Raw genomic sequence first — 18,389 nt, forward strand, 5'->3', positions numbered from 1 at the left:
GGTGGGAGGGGGCAAGGGAGATAAGGAAACTAGGATAAGCACTGCTTTCTGTCATGGCCCCTGAATGGATAAGGCAAGTTCCGTTTATCGTGTTTGTAGACGGCTTACATACGCATCGCTCCAACATTCCTCAGACTGGGCGGTGGTGTTCAGTGGTTGAGTTGAAAGAACAAACAACACAAAACCTCCGGCGCTGGTTGTGGAGACAGCCGAGGAAGTGTGTGGTCCCAGGAGAGGCCAGATCCTGCCAGTCCTGCCCCTTGATCTGTGCTGTCACTGTGGTGGTGGAGGTTTGCTCTGTGCTTCCTCTGTAGATGAGAGAGCAGAGGGCCCCTAGTGGCCCCGTATCACACTCAGATCCCACTACTGCAGAGGCTGCACTGCCTCTAGAACCCCCCCACCTCCCCTCCCCAGTGAGGGATTGGTGGTGTATTCAGATTCATTCTCCTCAGCCTGTCGTGGGAAGACACTGTTCTGGGATTATCTCAGACAAGACAAAAAACTGCTCAGAGATTGTAAACCGTCCGCTTGTTCTTTGCCTGGCAGATGGCGAGTTGTTAGATTGCGCCCCAAACCCCCCCCCCCCCCCCACCCCCCTGTCTGGTTCGCTGTGGCCATGACGAAGTCAGAGAGGTTCAGGATCACCGTCTAAAAGAGTGGAACAGGCCTGAGCTGCACTTCTCCACTGATAAGCATCAACAGTGTCGACTCAGGGAGAGCATGGCCGTTTAGGGGGGTGCTCATTTAATGTGGCTCCAAGGCCAAATCCCCTTTGACTGAGGAGAGCATCAAGAACAGGCTAGATGGCCACTCTAATTACACATGTACTAGCCCGAGAGATCCATTCAATTCACTTTATTGATCCCGACTGGTCAGGCCTGCTTCCTGCTCCGGCTTGTGCTTGTTAAAACCCAGATTGGCTGGGTGGTGACTAAGCCCTCCCCAGGATGCAGACCCACAGTGTGTGCATGGCTGCTTATCTTATCTCAGACCACAGCCCAGGGAGCTGCTGGGGGTGCTGGGGTTGGGCTGTGCCTCGTACCTGAGAAGGGGCAGCTTGAAGCCGCATCGGCTGTCGCCAACTGACGACAAGCTAACACCCAGAGCTAATTGTCATCATTACCGCCTGATTTTAATTAAAGCGCTGTTTTCAAGCCGTGAGGTTATTAAAGGTAATGACGGGGCCTCGCGTCCTCCCCCTCCATCCCCCCCCCCCCTGCCTTACTCCTCATCAGTTTCTCTCACTCCCTCTACCTCTTCTTTCCCTTTCTCTCCCTCCTCCTGTCTCAATTTCCTTTCCCTTACCCGACATCTCCCTCCTCCTTTTCCCTTCCTCCACCCTCTCTCACCCCCTCTTTCTCCCACGTTCCCTCCCTCCGTTCCTCTGCCTCCCCAACCTTCTCCTTCACTCCCCTGTCGACGCTCTCCTCTACAGGTGTGTGGTGAGTTGACCTCCAGCCCCCCCCTGGTGGTCCGACCCTCTCGCTCACCCCCTCGCCCCCTCATGTGGCCACCACCCCCTCCAGCCCCCCCCTCCCTGGCTGTCAGACGGGGGGTGCCGCTCCTCCATGAGCTGTGCTGGCTGTAATTAAGCCTGACGTGTGTGAGGCGGGAGCTGAAGCATCTGCTTCCTGTCAGCGCCGCTCCACCGCTCCGCTCCGGCACAACCTTCACTCCTCCTCCCCGCCACGTCTCTAACGAGGCGCCTGGCTACTGGACGTCTCTCTTGAGTGTCTCTCCCCCGCCCCTCGCCCCCGCCCCCGCCACACATCACGCTACGCATCATCTAGTCCCAGTTTTATCCATGCCGAGCCCAGGGTGTCATAACTCAGTGGGTTGTCAGACTCATCAGTCATATCAGTGGTGTTTGCTTCTGTAATGATTGAGTTATTTACGTGCACATCATGAGCTGTTGACATTTAATACATTATAAAAGTCCGATGAGCTCAATGTCAAACACTGCACCTGGCAGCCGTGTTGACTTTGGCAGGTTCGCTCCGAAGCGGGATCAGGCCGCTTGTCATTTCAAAGGCACCCGTCACACTCACCCGCAACACGTGCTGCAATCCCTCAAAACACACACACATGCCAGCACACATACAAATACACACAGGAGATTAAGGAGTTACTGAGGGGCACACACAGTCAGACTCACTTAACATAACCAGCAGATGACACTCACTACAGTGGCACTCACACAAGTTAATACTGTGGGGACGGAACAATCAGTTGGATTACCTCCCATATACCGTTACCCTAACCTTAACCACAGCCTGAACCTTGGAGAGCCGTCACAATCACCTCCCACCTGTCAAGAGTTCATTCAGGATCATTCTATGGTCCCCACTCATCACAAGATTAGTTCAACAAGGTCACATTCTCAAACACTTTCACACACGTGAGACCGTCGACTAGGACGTGTTAGTGATGATAACAACACGTCAGTACCCCCCACACACACACACCCCGCCCCCCACACAAATCCCCGCCTCAAAATAAAAACACTCCCATACTCAGGACATTGTTGCCATGGCGACCACGCGGAGCCCCCGTCTGACTTAGCTGGGGGGGGGGGGGGGGGGGTACGGGCGACGCCCCTCCCTGCTGCGTCTCGGCGCTGTTAGAGGCTGCAGCAGTGTTTCTAACACAGACTGCCTCTGTCATGTCTGAGAGCATCATCTCTCTGAGTCTGGGAGAACGAGAGAGAAGGACTGACTATGTAAAGCAGTTAGCTGTAGTGAGAAAAGAGAGAGACGAAAAGAGGGAGATGGAGGGGGAGGGGGGGGGGAGGGATGGATGGATGGAGCCAGCTCCCCTGGCGTTAGATCAGAGTAGGACGCTGGTGTTTGAAATGCTAATTCTGTCTTCCAGCGTCCACAGTTCTCTCTGCACAAAGATCCATCAGTGTACCCCTGTCTCTGACGCCTCCACACACACACACACACACACACACACACCGGATACAAACATATATACACACACACACACACACCGGAATTTAATATACACACACACATACACTCAACACACACATACCGGACACTAACATATATACACACACACACACACAGAAAGCAGGGCATAGCCACAAACTCCAAGCAACTCAACTGTGAAACCCTAGTTACACCCTAGGCTAATGGTTTACCACTGCAGCAGACATGGAGCTGGTAGGTTCTAATTCGAGGTGACGTGAGCAGTGTCGTGTCCTGCTGAGGCCGTGGTGAAGACGTATACATGTCCAGGGGTAACCACGGAGACACTGCTCCAGACTTGAACATTTTAATTGGACTCAATGAGGGGTGAAATATTACAGGTGCTCTGGCTGTGGTTTTGATTGGACTTCTGGGGATAGTACATGTATCTGAGACAGTAACTCTCTCTCTCTCTCTCAATCTCTCTCTCTCAGCATCTCTCTCTCAGCCTCTCTTTCTCAGCCTCTCTCTCTCAGCCTCTCTCTAGCTCTCCCTCTCTTTTTTATCTCTCTTTTTCCTATGTTTTTCCTCTCTCTCTGTCTCTGTCTCTCTCTCTGTCTCTCTGTCTCTTTAGTTCTGAGTGAGCAGCAGGCTGGTACAGATCACTGAGTCTAGGGTTGAGGCTGGGGCTGAGTCTAGGGTTGAGGCTGGGGCTGAGTCTAGGGCTGAGGCTGGGGCTGAGTCTAGGGTTGTGTGAAAGAGAGAGAGAGAGAGATCATGTGCATGCCTGAGTGCCTGCCTAATACCACGCAAGTCTGAATTTCACATTCCTACATCCATAGCTCCCCTCACCTTCGCCCATACTAACACACACACACACACACAGGCACACACTCTTATTAAGTAGCGGTCCAGAGCAGAGAAGAGCTCTGGGGCCCCAGGAGGGAGAGGGATTAGCGAGTGCAGCTTTCACCATCTTAATTGCAGCTCTGCCGTCCACCTGCACCTCTCTACCAGGCTGCTGGCAGCATCTCCAGCTCTCCTGTTACAGCCGCCGGGCCCCCGGCATCTGATAGGCCGTCCCCTGGGGGCCCGGCGCGCCTGCCTCTCGTAAGACACACTCCGAGGACACACTGATAGGGCCGAAGAGGTCCGCAGCCCCCGCCCTCACAGCCCGCCGCTCACGTGGAGGAGGGGGGGGGGATGATAGCCGAGTCGCTACCTGACTGAGGTGTGCCGGGCTGTCTGCGGGGGACGCCTGCATGCTGAGGCACGTCTGCGGGGATGATTACGTGAGGTGGAGGATTTGGGCGCACGCCGTAGGGTGTGTGTGTTTGTGTTTCTATGTGTGTGAACAGAAACTTCTAGGTTGTTGGGTTCACAGTGGATGTGAATGTGGGAAGGCGTGTGTGTGTGTGTTGAAGGGGGGGATTTTTGGCGGGCGTGTGTGTGTGCGTGTGGGTGCGCGTGTGTGCCTGTGTGTGTGTGTGCGCGTGTGTGCCTGTGTGTGCGTGTGTGTGCGCGTGCGTGTGTTTGTGTGCCTGTGTGTGTGTGTGCGCGTGTGTGTGTGTGCCTGTGTGTGTGTGCCTGTGTGTGTGTGTGTGTGTTTCCAGCGCCTCCCCAGAAGCCTGTTATTACACCAAGTTTTTTCCCCTGAGGAGAGAATGTGGAGCTTTCATCTCAACTGTGTGATTTGACACCTCGACTACACAGAGGACGCGCACCGCATTGAATTATGGGAATGTTTTTGAAGCCGAAACACTCAGATTAGGCCTCATTCTGGTTTAGATCTCTGTGATTGAGGTTGTGTGTGTGTTTGTGTGTATGATCAAAGGGTTGTTCTCGTTCCGCAAGCGAGAATCAAACATCAATCTGAATCTGCCTGCAATATAGCTACATCAAATTGGGTTTAGCTAGCTAGCTCCGCAAACCAGAAACAAGCATTTCCACTGTAGACCTGAGTCTTCCTCACAGGGGCTTTCATTATAATCCCCAGCGCTGGTGACAGCTGTCTGCCTGCTCGACAGCTGTGTTTGGAGAGCAATCACCTCCACCCCACTCCTCTCTTCTCCTGCTCTCTCCTCTCCTGCTCTCTACTTCTTCTCTTCTTCTTCTCTTCTCTCTTTTCCTGTCTTCTTTTCTCTTCTCTGCCCACTTCTTTTCTTTCCTCTCCTTTGTTCAAGCATTACTGGCAACCCTTTCAAACGGCCCTGCCTTCTCTGTAGAACGCAGGGTCCTTAGTACCGAGGACGTCAGTGAATAGTGATGACGGTTACGTTGGAAGACAGTGAAGCTGTCGGGCTGCAGTAGCCTGCAGGGAGGCAGGGTCTTGAAGCAGGCCTCATGTGAAGCCAGTGTGCGTGTGGAAGAAAGAGGAGGGCAGCGGAGGCCCAGTGCCAGCTGTTGATCACACGCTACACCTGTCGACAGCCAGACCATCCTCCGCAGTCCGGTTAGGTTAACCACAGTACTCAGAACCAACGGTGAGCTACAGCTCACACACAGCATGACATCATGGTGGGGCTGACCTGTGTGTGTGTGTGTGTCCCAGGATAAGAAGCAGTACCTGGACATCATCAACACCTACACAGAGGTGCACGGGACGGTGCACGGCACCAGCACGGTGCACCTGCCCAGCTACGTCCAGAACCACGGCATCCTGAGTGGACGGGACCTGCAGTTCCTGCTCAGGGAGACCAAGGTCAGCACAACACACACGCAGCACCCAGGACACTACAACACACACACCTGACCCTAGCATACACACACACACACACACAAGGCACAAAGGCCCAAGGCCTGTCTACACTTGACTTGTAGACTGAGGATGGGGCTGGAATCAGCTGCTGCTGGTTGTGTGGAATGGCTGGGGGATTGGCCAGGCCCCTCCCACGGTGGGGCACACCCCCCTGGGACTGAAACTGCTGTGTGTGTGGGGCGCCTTGGTTGAATGCTGGGTACAGGATTTGAGCATGATGTCATCACCGTATGATGTCACCGGCGAGTGTGAGTGGCAGGCTCTCAGCACTTCATTAGTCATGGCACAGACACACAGAGACACACACAGACACACAACACACACACAGACACACAACACACACACAGACAGACACGCACTGCGAGCACAGACAGGCTTTCTCCGCTGACACACAATACAGCTGCTCCAGATTCCCTCCTCCACATATTCTAATAAAGTCCTTCGAGGCTGCTGCCCCTTCTGTCCACCTCCTCCTCTCCACCTCCTCTCCTCCTCCTCTCCCTGTCCCCAAGCTCCTCCTCCACCTCCTCTCCTCCTCCTCTCCTCCTCCTCTCCACCTCCTCTCCTCCTCCTCTCCTCCTCCTCTCCCTGTCCCCAAGCTCCTCCTCCACCTCCTCTCCACCTCCTCTCCTCCTCCTCTCCTCCTCCTCTCCTCCTCCTCTCCTCCTCCTCTCCCTGTCCCCCAGCTCCTCCCCTCCTTCCTTCTCCACAGACTCCTCCTCCTCCACCTCCTCCTTCTCCTCTTCCCGCGACAGGAAACAAAGGCGTGTGTGAAGAAAAACACAAACATGCTGTGTTGACGCAAGCCTGCAGAGAGCTAACTGGGGAACTCAAAACCAGGATGCAACAGACGGAGAGGGTTCGAGAGGGAGAGGCCAGGGAGAGGGTTAGAGAAGGAGAGGCCAGGGAGAGGGTTAGAGAAGGAGAGGCCAGGGAGAGGGTTAGAGAAGGAGAGGCCAGGGAGAGGGTTAGAGAAGGAGAGGCCAGGGAGAGGGTTAGAGAAGGAGAGGCCAGGGAGAGGGTTAGAGAAGGAGAGGCCAGGGAGAGGGTTAGAGAAGGAGAGGCCAGGGAGAGGGTTAGAGAAGGAGAGGCCAGGGAGAGGGTTAGAGAAGGAGAGGCCAGGGAGAGGGTTAGAGAAGGAGAGGGTTAGAGAAGGATAGGCCAGGAGGTTAGAGAGGGAGAGGCCAGGGAGACGTGAAGGATGAAGAGGGAGAGAAGAGAGAGGCTGGAAGAGAGAATCATCCCCTCATTACACTGTGTGGATGCCCAGAGGGAGTGCCAATTATTTCCCATAAAACTTCACCAGTTAGCTCGCTGCACTGCTGTTGAGATAACGAGAGGAATGCAAGGTGTTAGAGCCACACTCTTGCCGCAGATGAAGCATTTACCTGCTAACAGATTGCTTAAGCTAATTTCCCCCATGAGGTTTAAAAACGGGCATAGGATGCACGCGAAGGGAGGGGGGGATAGGGGGGGATGGGGGGGGGGACTCGGAAGGGGTGACAGCAGTCTGCTGTGTTCACACCGCCTCAGACAGGAGAAAGCCCAGAACATTCCTCATCGTCTTCATTTGGGAATGGGTATCCTCTTTTTTTGTGTGTTCCTTCATTCGTCTTGAGTTCCAGAACGACCGTTTGAGAAGCTGATTGGCTGTAGTTAGATGCCTGTGATGGGATGCTGACGTTTGATCTGATCTGAGTGTCGAGCACTAGTGTGAGCATTAGCTCAGTGTTGAGCTCTAACCTGCCAGGCCCTGCCAGGCCCTCTGAGGGCCTGCTTCATCATGGTCGATGCGGGCCTCTAGGAATCCCTGCTCTGCTGATGTGGCTGTTAATGATTGGGCCTGGAGCTGATGAACTTCACACAGACTAAAACACCAGTCAACGACAATGAACGTGATTGGCTTAAAGATTCTCAATCCTCTCTCCTTTTCCCTCTCTCCCCCTTCCACTTTCTCTGTTTCTTGCTTGCTCGCTTGCTCTCTCTCTCTTTCATTGAAAGCCCCATTATCAACCATGTAGTTACTCTCCCGTCTACTGAAGGTTCCATGAACGAGGACGTTTTTCCTTTAATACATTTGCAAATCTCCATATGAATTGGTAAGGCTGCCATGTTTTAGAGATAAGGTAACATGCTAATCCTATTCATATAACTAGCCAAGGTCACACATCCGCATCTGAGTAATTCATGGTAGTCATGTCATCATGCAAATATGATGCCTCTAAAAGCCGTCATTTGTCTAAAGCGTTGCTTTGACGACCAGAGGTCTTCTTCTCTGGTCTTACATAAGGGCTTCTTGGGAGGACTTGCACTGCAGCAGCAGTATCTCTTCTTCACTCCACCTCAAGTGTCTGTGGTCCTCAGTAATCCATACATGAAGCCCTGTAGGCTCTCTATCACTCTCTCTCACCCTCTATCTCTCTCTCCTGCTCACTCAGAGAGCATCTCTATAAATAGCAGCTGTTTCTCATAGCTGAATGTGACTGAGGCCTGCAGCCCTTCAATCTGCTCCCTGCTGCCTGCCTTCCTCTCCCTCTCTCCCTCTTCTGCCTCCACCCCTCCCTTTCTCCCTTTCTGCCTGCCTGCCTACTGCCTGCCTCCCGCCCTTTCTGCCTCCTTCTCTCCTTCTCTCACTGCCTACCTTCCTTCCTCCCACCCTCGCTCCTTACCTCCATCCCTCCCTCCCTGCTTCCCTCCCTCCCTCTGTCCCTTCTGGCTCCAGTCAACCTCCGCTCTACTGCCACCTGCTGGCAGGAAGAAGGAAAGTGCACCATGCAAAGGAAGAGATGGACAGAAGGCTCTCTCTCTCACTCACACACACACACACACACACACATACACACAGCCTACCTACCTGCCTGCCTGGTATGGCCTGTCTGAGAAGCCTCCACACCCCCCAGACCACACCAGACCAGGCCCTGCCTCCCAGTTCAGCCACCCCACACAGACGGACCATTGTGGCCCTAGGCTTGTCCACACTCAATGAGCCGGGCTCCAATGCCCCTCTGTGCTAATGGCTCAAACAAACAGATTATTGTGGCACGCTTGATGGGCAAGCCACCTCTGGTTACAGCCTGTTAGAGAGCCTCTCAAATATTTGCTTGGCTCATCTGGATGAAAGGCCTGGTGTTGTCGTCGTCGCCCCGGGCCACGGTGTGTGGGGCCTTTGTCGGGGACACTGTCCCGACTTGTTCTGTCACGAGTGGGTTTCATGGGTGTCCATGTGATGTGTTTGCCTTAGAGAGGAGTGGTGCTCTGGGGTATTCCACATCGCTGTCACTACTGGAGAAACTGGTTGGGGAGAGCCAAGATGGTTGCAGAACACTGGAATTTGTTCAACAACAAAAAAAGTCTCATTGTGACTGTCTGTTAAATCTGGGATTAGGCTGAGTAAACAAGGCCGACCCAGATGTATGTGTATGGGTGTGTGACTGACAGACAAACATACCACAGGAGCTACAGGGAACATGCGGCTCCAGTCCGCAGAGGGAGATTTTGTTCTCACTAAACTTTTAACGAGCCAGCTTTAAGGACAGAAAACTGTGGAATGGTTAAAACCCAATAAACGTTTGGCAGGCTGAGTGGTGTTGCTGCCATCGTAAAGACTCACAGTAACATAACAACCCTCTCCTCTTCTCCACAGCTGTTTGTCGGCCTATCCTTCCCCTACGAGGGCCCCGCCCCCCTGGAGGCTATAGCCAATGGGTGCGTTTTCCTCAACCCCAAGTTCAACCCGGCAAAGAGCAGCAAAAACACCGACTTCTTCAAGGGCAAACCCACGTTGAGAGAGGTGAGAGGTCAAAGCACTCCAACAACCAGTAACCTGTGTGGCCTGCACACATGCACTATTCAGCAGGGTCAGGAGGCTGTTAGTGGAAAACATGGGACGGAGCCTTATGAGTGTGTGGAGGTGTGTGTTTTGATATGTATTGTTCAAGACATGTGCGTGTGTGCGCGTGTGTGTGTGTGTGTGTAGCTCACCTCCCAGCATCCGTATGCAGAGGTGTACATCGGGCAGCCTCACGTGTGGACGGTGAACATTGAGGACCCTCTGGAGGTGGAGAAAGCACTTCGCTCCATCCTCAGCCAGAAGGTAACTCACACACACACACACACACACTCACACACACAGACACACACACTCACTCAGAAACACTCACTCACACATGCACACTCACACTGCTTCATAGACACACATACACAACCTGGCCTCAGACCCACACTGCAGGCAGGAGGAGAGGCTGAGAAAGGCAATTAGAACCACAACTTACATGAGCTGAATAGAGAATAGGGAGCTAGGGCTTTCTCTCTCTCGCTCTCTCGCTCTCTCGCTCTCTCGCTCTCTCGCTCTCTCTCTCGCTCTCTCATTCACACTCCCCAATGCTGCCTCTCTCCTCTTTTTCTCCCCTCCCTGTCTCGCCCTGGGACCATACATATTCAGGTCCAGGGCAGACCTCGTGTTCGCTGGCCGATCAGGAACAATGGCTTGGTTCATAACTGCAGGCTCATACGCTTGCTGACCTGGTGCCTGCTCCGGCGCCCCAGTCTCTAGCCTCCAGCCCCCACCCTCCGGTCTCTAGCCTCCCGCTTCAAGTCTTTAGCCCCCATCCTCCAGCCCCCATCCTCCAGCCTCTAGCCTCCAGCCTCTTCCATCTAAGGTTTCTCCCTCTTCCCCAGAGTCTTGAGTAACACATGAAGTTGCTCTTACAGATACAACTGCCATTTAATTAAGTGTGTGTCACCCCATAAATCCAGCTGGTCAACCAGTACTTCCTGAGCAGTGTGGTGCATGCAGTGTGGTTATACTGGAGGAGTGTTGTAACAGATTAGAGGACAGACCTGGAGTGTGTCATGTCACTGCTGCCCTCATACAGGGGAACAGCAGCAGTTGGCACATGGAGCTGGAGTTTCCGGTACTGTAGACAACGTACCTCTTGAGGTCGTATACATAACAACATAACTGTGTGTGTTTGTGTGCAGATCGAACCCTACCTGCCCTATGAGTTCACCTGTGAGGGGATGCTGCAGAGAGTCAATGCCTTCATAGAGAACCAGGTACAGTAACACTGTTTCTCTCTAGTACTCTGACCTTCCCCCTCTCTCTCTCTCTGTCTGTTTCTCTCTATCTATCTCTCTCTCTCTCTCTGCGTGGACTTCTCTGACATGTCTTCTCTCTGTTTCTCTGTGTCCCCTCATCTTTCTGTTGTTTGTGTGTGTGTGTCCCCTCCCCCCCAGGACTTCTGCCACGGCCAGGTGATGTGGCCCCCCCTCAGCGCCCTGCAGGTGAAGCTGGCTGAGCCTGGACGCTCCTGTAAGCAGGTGTGTCAGGAGGAGCAGCTCATCTGTGAGCCCTCCTTCTTCCAGCACCTCAACAAGGACAAGGACCTGGCACGGTGAGCGCTCACACACACACCGCCTCCAACACACACACACACACACATACACACACACACACCGCCTCCAACACACACACACACACCGCCTCCAACACACACACCGACACGCTTCCAACACACACACACATGCCTTGGACACACACACACCACCTTGGACACACACAGTACATTACATTTAGTCATTTAGCAGACGCTCTTATCCAGAGTAACTTACAGTAATTACAGGGACCCCCGAGGCAAGTAGGGTGAAGTGCCTTGCCCAGGGACACAACGTCATTTGGCACGGCCAGGAATTGAACTGGCAACCTTCTGATTACTAGCCCGATTCCCTAACCGCTCAGCCACTTGACTCTTGTTGTCCCATCACACACACAGTCTCAAACATGCACACACGCACCGGCTCTGACACACACACATAGTCTCACACACATGCACAGAATCGAACACAGTCTCACAGACAAACGCAAATGCTGCAATACCTTCTTTGTTCAACAGATGGCAGTTTAAATAAGAACACTGGACATATTTCTCTTTCGAAAATACCCCCAAAAAACACCCACAAGCTGTGTCCACTAGGTGTCAGTGAAGATGCGTTGCGTTGCAGGTTTGGCGTGGCGTGCCAGACGGTGGAGTCGTCAGCGGACACGGTGGTGCCGGCCTACAGCGAGGCCAGGAGACACTGCGTCTTCCAGGCCGACCTGCTGCTGTTCAGCTGTGCCGGCTCGCACCCCTCCCTCAAACGCATCTGCCCCTGCAGGAACTACATGAAGGGCCAGGTGGCGCTGTGCACCGGCTGCCTATAGCACCAGGGAGGGGGGGACCCCACCCTCCACTCTCTCCCTCTAAGCAGAGCACTGCTGAGGGGGGCCTGCCAGTCTGCCACCCCCCCTGCCTCCCCCTCCAGGCCCTCCCCCCTCCTCCTCACCCCTCTCCCTCTGAGTCCCAGCCGGGCCTGTGGGGAGGAGACACCTGGTCTCCCCGGGCGACGGGGAGGGATGGATCTGTATTTATGTGTCTGCATTTAGCCTTGTTCACTGTATCATGGAGCTGACGGGAGACATGCAGGCTCTCCACAAGCTAGGAGACCAGGAATGAAGACGGTTACTAACGCTCTATCAGGTGAGGAGCAGGAGGAGGAAGAGGAGGAGGAGGAGGAGGAGGAAGAGGAGGAGGAAGAGGAAGAGGAAGAGGAAGAGGAAGAGGAGGAGGAGGAGGAAAAGGAGGGTCACTGCATAGCTGCCTGCAGTGTGTCAGCAGCCTGAATTACTTGAATCAAAGGTGTGTTTATTGTGTGATCTGAGTTGATGGACCTTGAGCCCATGGAGCTCTCTACTGCCCTGTGGTGGGTCGGGAGTGGTACTGCAGCCTGCACAGTGTCTGTCTCCGAGGGAGCAGCCAACCAGTCTGTCTGCGGGACATTCTGCCAAAACCCAACCAGACCAGGGCGCTGTCGTCAACTTTGAACTCTTTTAGCTAGGATGTAGGTTAACCCTAACCCTAGGATGTAGGTTAACCCTAACCCTAGGATGTAGGTTTGCACTGGTGTGCCCAGGTCCCTAACATGGCCGACCCAGGCTAAATCACGGAGGAGAAACCGGGCCAGTTTAACACTGTACCTGACCTGCTCACGCCTGCCTGCCCGCCCATCCAGCTCCTGTCTAGGCTGTGGGGGGGGGGGGGGGGAGAGCAGGCAGATGAACATTTTTGATTCAATGTCTTTATTTCTATGAATGCTTATTATGCTGTTGTACAAACTTCCCTTTTCCAACCGTCACTTTCCCTGTGACCCCCCGGTCCTTTCCTCCCTCCCCCATGAACAGAGACAAAGCTATCACCCCCCCCCCCCCCCACACACACACACACCACCTGACCCCCAACACACACACATAATATTGGATGTGCTCCCAAAAAGGCCAGTAAAAAAAAAAAAGGATTTTGGGGAAATAAAGGATTTGAATGAACGATGGCCTTTGGATCAGTCATTTAGACAGTAGGTGAGTTTAACCAACCACCTTCCTTAGTCCCTCTACAGTGCTCAGTGCTGTCTGCCTGGTCCTAGTGATGGGGGATAACATTCTGGTAGAGCATCGGACTGCAGATCATGGGGTTGCAGGTTCAAATCCCCTTTCTGTCTCTTTGGATAAAAGCTTTTTGCTAAATCAACACATTATTATTATTATTATAAGAGCAACACCTAGGCTACGTCCCAATACTCATACTATTTCATATTTCAAATAAATATTTGAATGTCCCTAAACATCTAATACAGTAGTCCAGAAGAACCAGGATGTCCTACAACATCCGGTAGCATTTAGCAGCTTGCGAGTCAGCATGCTTTTCTTGCTATCCTGACCCACAATCCTTTGTGCAGTGGAAGAGGCGTCAACAGTACAACAGCAGACCAATATAAACCTGTCTGCCCCAGTCTAAGACGTGGGTACATGATGATTTGGTGTGTCCCAAACTGTTTGAATTGTACGTATACTGCCGTCCACAGTATGTACTTTGTAAGGGCAGCTGCAGTACCTACTAAAAGTACAAAGTAAAAGAAGGCGATTCGGGCCGCAGTCTTTACCTCTGCTGCTGGGTAGCTCAGTCACCTTAATCAGATCATACTCGCTCTTTGCCACAATGATTTCATTTAAAAGGCGTTCGAAAGTTATCGATCGTGGAACATCAATTCTAAAGTTATCAATCATAGAACAGTTATGTTATTCTGAGGTTATTGATCATGTAACAGAGTTCTAAATTCTAAACAGTCATTCATCGTGGATATTAATTTGATTGATCTTTCATCTGTGCTTGGTGTATAGGTTGAGTTGTTCACGTACACACTGTAAATCTCCACTGGTGAGCAAAACACTAACTGTCACATTCTTGTTTATTGGAATCAGGATTGTTAGGATCTTAATTTGCCTGCAGACTTCCAAAAAAAGCAGAAGTAAAAGAAAATGATTAGTCCTTGTTGTGAATGAAAATGCACTATGCTAACCTATTTACTAAAGTTTTAACAGAATATATAATTACACTGTATATTGTTCATAAGGGTTTTAAATTCTTTTTAATTTATTTTGTATACAAATCTTTATCTCTGTCTTTGCTGAAAATAAATCTTTGATGTTTTTTTTTTTTATTTATAGAGCGGAGCTTTGTTTTTATGAGGGTAGTAGTATTTATGGAGTAATTTAAGTTTGTGAACATCACCAGTCAGGTTGGTGACTGAGGCTGGTGTGCTTGGTCCAGTCAGATTCATCCCCAGAGCTGAGCTCGGGGGACTGACAACATCACCATGACGACATCACCATGTCAACATCATAAATGCCTTTGATCATTGGCTGCTGCAGCATGCTGCCTGGTCCACCAGCCTGACCTCACAACATTCCAAATCATTAACTGAACTGAGCGGAACAGCTGGACGAAGCTGTCCACGGGGTTTGTTTCCGCCCACTCCGTGTGTTTGGTGGGTGGGTGGGTGAGGTGGAGCACATCTCCACCCTGAATCCACAGGCTTTTCAATTGGCCAGGGATTCATTGAATCGGTTGTGGTTCCAAACGGAAAGATTTAAAGCTGATTCTTGTTCCAATCTGAATAATGTAGAAGTGATTCCGTCTCCATAATAGAACCGATAGGAGTTTTCCGTCTACATTGAGATCCATTGGTTGTTGTAGGTACAGGAACGGCGCTGTGGCCCTCTCACTGTTATCTTGGTACAGGATCAGACTGGACCATAGCAGTGCCACCATTTTATTGTACATGCCAGCAAGAACCTCATTTTAATGTTTTTATTATTCAAATTATTTTTCCTGTCCTTTTCCCCTTTTGCACATGTTTTGTAAATATGGATGTTTGTTTGCCCGACACTCTGTTGTCTGATTTAACAGTTTAGACCCGTCATGTTTTGTACATAGGACTACAATCTTCAGCCAAGCTACAGTTTTCAAGTATATGACGTGCCTTTCGATGGTCACTATATTGGCTTCTTGTTACCGTCAGTAGAACTACAGTATAGTAACTGCCCGCCAGAGGAGAAACTGTAGCAGAGTTCACCTAGGTTCACAAGCAGCGTCAGGACTATGTTGTAAACACTTGCCATAGGTAGGCCTAACTGTCGTGTTGGACTGTGTGGTGATATTGGCTAGAGAAAACCTGTCTTAAGAGCTGTGGTGAACATGTTCACCCAAGGCTTTTAGTGGGTACAGTACAACACAGTCTATTAAAGCAGCTGTTTTTGTATGGGAGTGGCCTTGTTCACTTCCTATACCAACGTATTCTGAGCATGCCGTCAACACTAGTAGTTCAATGGTTTGTTCTCCATGATTTGACGTACCATTATGAACGAGGGGATGTGAGCTGGATCCATGCTGTTGTGGTTTGGAAACCCTTGACAAATAACCATGAAAGAGGACTCTGGGCAGTTATGAAATGTATGAAGAGTATATTAAACAACAAAAGGGTTCCTTGCCATTTTTGGGAACCCTGGTTGAATGTGTTTGTTGTTCCATAGTCATGCTACCATCACACACTGTTTTCAACTTGACTTTGTTTTATGCTGTCTATAATCAATTATGGAGAAGATAGAAATAGTGACAAAATCACAAGAAATCAGTGGGGAAAAAATGTTTTGTTTTCACAGTCTGACGAATAAGCAGGATATAACTTTATTTTTCAATAAACCTTTTTTCTGTGACAAACAGTTTCTAGTCTTTATCTAAATATACACTCTTTCCACTACAGCAGTTCAGTTGCAATATTTACATACATCACTTGAACATCCAAACATGGAGGCCAAGAGGCCAACTCTGTCCTGTGGCTCAGATCTGCCAGCGTACGCGTGTCTGTGTGTGTGTGGGGGGGGGGGGGGGGGGGGGGGGGGGGGGGGGGGGGGGGGGGTGGTTTAGTGCTGCAATTAGCAAAGAGGACTCCACCCTTCTAGAGAAGTTGAATGTTTAAGGCCATGCAAATCTTAACTAATCTTAGCTACTTCCCCTTTAACCCAAAATGCATCACACTGAAAATGTATCTAATTTCCACTATGTGTGTGTGCGACAGAGAGACTGTGTTTAAGAGAGAGAGAGAGAAAGGGAGAGAGAGTGTAAACACTGTTCAGGATTAAAGCAGGGACCTGGCATGTGCTATCATGTAATATCAACCCCTAATGTGTGTAGAAAGTGATACAAGTTACAGTGTTATTGTCCAGTGTAAAAAGATCTAGTAACCCAAAAGAAAGAAGACATTCATGTGCCATTGTACATGTTACAATACAATATGTACATTTACATTACATACAGCAGCAAAAACAGGTGAACCATAACTGTATACTAAGCATTAACTTCCATCCCTGTGAATGCACTGGAGTTGCGACAAAGTCATTTTTTTGCCCAGCCGTTCTCCCAATTAAATAAAAATACTTTTGAAGAAGATACCCTTGCCATTTATAGGCTTACATCTATGCTACTCGCACGTGGCCCAGAGTGGATATCCTACCACAATTGTATCCATGGTTTTAAATGATTTTGTATTCAAGACATTCATACAGTTAAGGTGTGCTATCTTAAACCAGTGCCTTACTAAGCCTTTAGCAACACATAGAAGAACCCTGTGGCCTCTCCTGGTTAGACAGAAAAACACTGAAAGGGTTCTGTTGCATCAATCCACCATCCACACCTCTGAAAATCATTACAGAGGTCAAAGTCGTGATAGAGATGCAAGTTCTGTGTAGTCATGAATTGTTGACCACTACGATCTCGAACGCGATCATTGTCATCACAGTATAAACATCTACATCATTTGTTTGAATGCTAGATACAGTTCAGTTATTATGTACAGAAAGGTGCTGGTACCTGAACTACAGTTTGTGGCTTGAATTCAATGAGCGTAAATGTGTAAACAAACCCCTTTCATCGTTGATAGTACCAGTAGCATGAAATCGACTTGTTTACAACTAGAATGATGGAATATCGTTTTAATTGATTATAGTACTACATTATTTAAATAGAGGGATCAGAGTCGATAGATATGGCCGCCTATAGGCCACTGGTGCTGAAACGACAAAAAATCCACGAATTATAGCCAAAGTATATCTGTGGGCATTGGCCAACAAGAATAAGTCATATTATGGTTTTTGACAATGAGTATGTATTGAATGTATAAGGTAAAATCACAAAAATCTATTGTCAACATGTAAAATTAGAAGCGTATGTCGTGTGCTCGTTCTTTTTCCTAGTCAATAAACTGTGTTTGCGTCTGGAGGGGATGAAGCAGAACCAGTGAACATCCAGTAGTGTTGAAGCTAGCCAAAAGATTTGGCCCTAGTAAAAAAAAAAAACGTGTTTTAACCCCAGCTGTGTAATCTGTCTTTGGCAGCAGTTTTCTTGTTAGTTGATGGTGTGCCACAACAAGGCTTAAATTCACCCGCTCTGATGCGACCTGATTAGGACAGCACACTTCTCCATATAGATTTGACATGTTGGACAAGTCCAAGGGGATAATTGTGCTTCTTAGTCTTCTCTTGTGTGTTGATGTTAGTGTACATCTTTGTGTGCAGCTGAGAGACTGTATGTTTGTCTTCTTGTACCGAGATCACAGTTGAGGTTCAAAAAGTAAAGGTACTACCTTGTGCACTATCCATGCACTAAACCAGCTGATTCAAATCCCCCCCCCCCGGATATGCTGGTTTGCACAGTCCTAGAGCAGGTTGGTGCCATCAGCTAGCTCAGTGCATAGCTGGAACAAACACATGGTGATAGTATGTCTACTGTCTGAACCTGAACCTCACTACTTCTCAGAGTGACTACAGTGTGTGTGTGTGTATCATGCCAATGGGCCATCCACGTCACGCTTTTCAAACACAGCTTTTCCGGAAGCTTCCTATGCACAGCTAAAACAGTTTGTCTATCTGCTACTATGACAGCATTGGCTACACTAAATACGACACAATCTACTTAGCACAGTGGCGCTTCAAAATAAAAACACAGTACTGTTACAAATTAAAGGCCAATAGAAACCACTAGTTCAATCCTAGAGAACACGGGACATTTCAGAGCCACCTGGTAGAGGGGCCGCTGTGGTGGCATCATCACTAACATGACTCCTTTCTGCAACCCCCCGCCCCCTCCCCCCTTTCCCTCCCAACCAACCCAAAGCTCCCCCTGATTCTTCTCTCTGCCTTCACAGTTCCGCCGGGTTGCCAGGTTGGTCGATGTGAGGCAGACGGACTGAATGGAGGAAACTTCGCCGGATGGATACCTGGTGTCTTTAAACTGAAGTACCACTGGCATCTGGATGGTCACGATAAGGGGGGCTCTCATCCTAGGGAGGGGTCC

The 18,389-nt window shown here is 50.3% G+C and overlaps 1 protein-coding gene across 2 annotated transcripts in view; it reads left to right on the plus strand.

The window, feature by feature from the left end:
* The window catches only part of mgat5 (alpha-1,6-mannosylglycoprotein 6-beta-N-acetylglucosaminyltransferase), a 52,703-nt gene extending 34,386 nt beyond the window's left edge, over positions 1-18,317 (plus strand). Inside the window, exons 11-17 of one of the 2 annotated variants that reach the window (XM_047030945.1) lie at positions 5,464-5,613; positions 9,314-9,460; positions 9,647-9,763; positions 10,651-10,725; positions 10,906-11,063; positions 11,671-12,185; positions 18,241-18,317. In XM_047030945.1, coding sequence (XP_046886901.1) covers positions 5,464-5,613; positions 9,314-9,460; positions 9,647-9,763; positions 10,651-10,725; positions 10,906-11,063; positions 11,671-11,869 — 846 coding nt within the window. In that variant the 3' untranslated portion in view covers positions 11,870-12,185; positions 18,241-18,317. Of the gene's footprint in view, positions 1-5,463; positions 5,614-9,313; positions 9,461-9,646; positions 9,764-10,650; positions 10,726-10,905; positions 11,064-11,670; positions 15,903-18,240 lie in introns of those variants that run through there. The other variant, XM_047030946.1, reaches the window with a different exon arrangement.
* The last annotated feature ends 72 nt before the right edge of the window (positions 18,318-18,389 follow it).

The sequence above is a fragment of the Hypomesus transpacificus genome, chromosome 12 (genome assembly GCF_021917145.1).
Source record: "Hypomesus transpacificus isolate Combined female chromosome 12, fHypTra1, whole genome shotgun sequence".
In the NCBI taxonomy this organism is placed as follows: Eukaryota; Metazoa; Chordata; class Actinopteri; order Osmeriformes; family Osmeridae; genus Hypomesus; species Hypomesus transpacificus.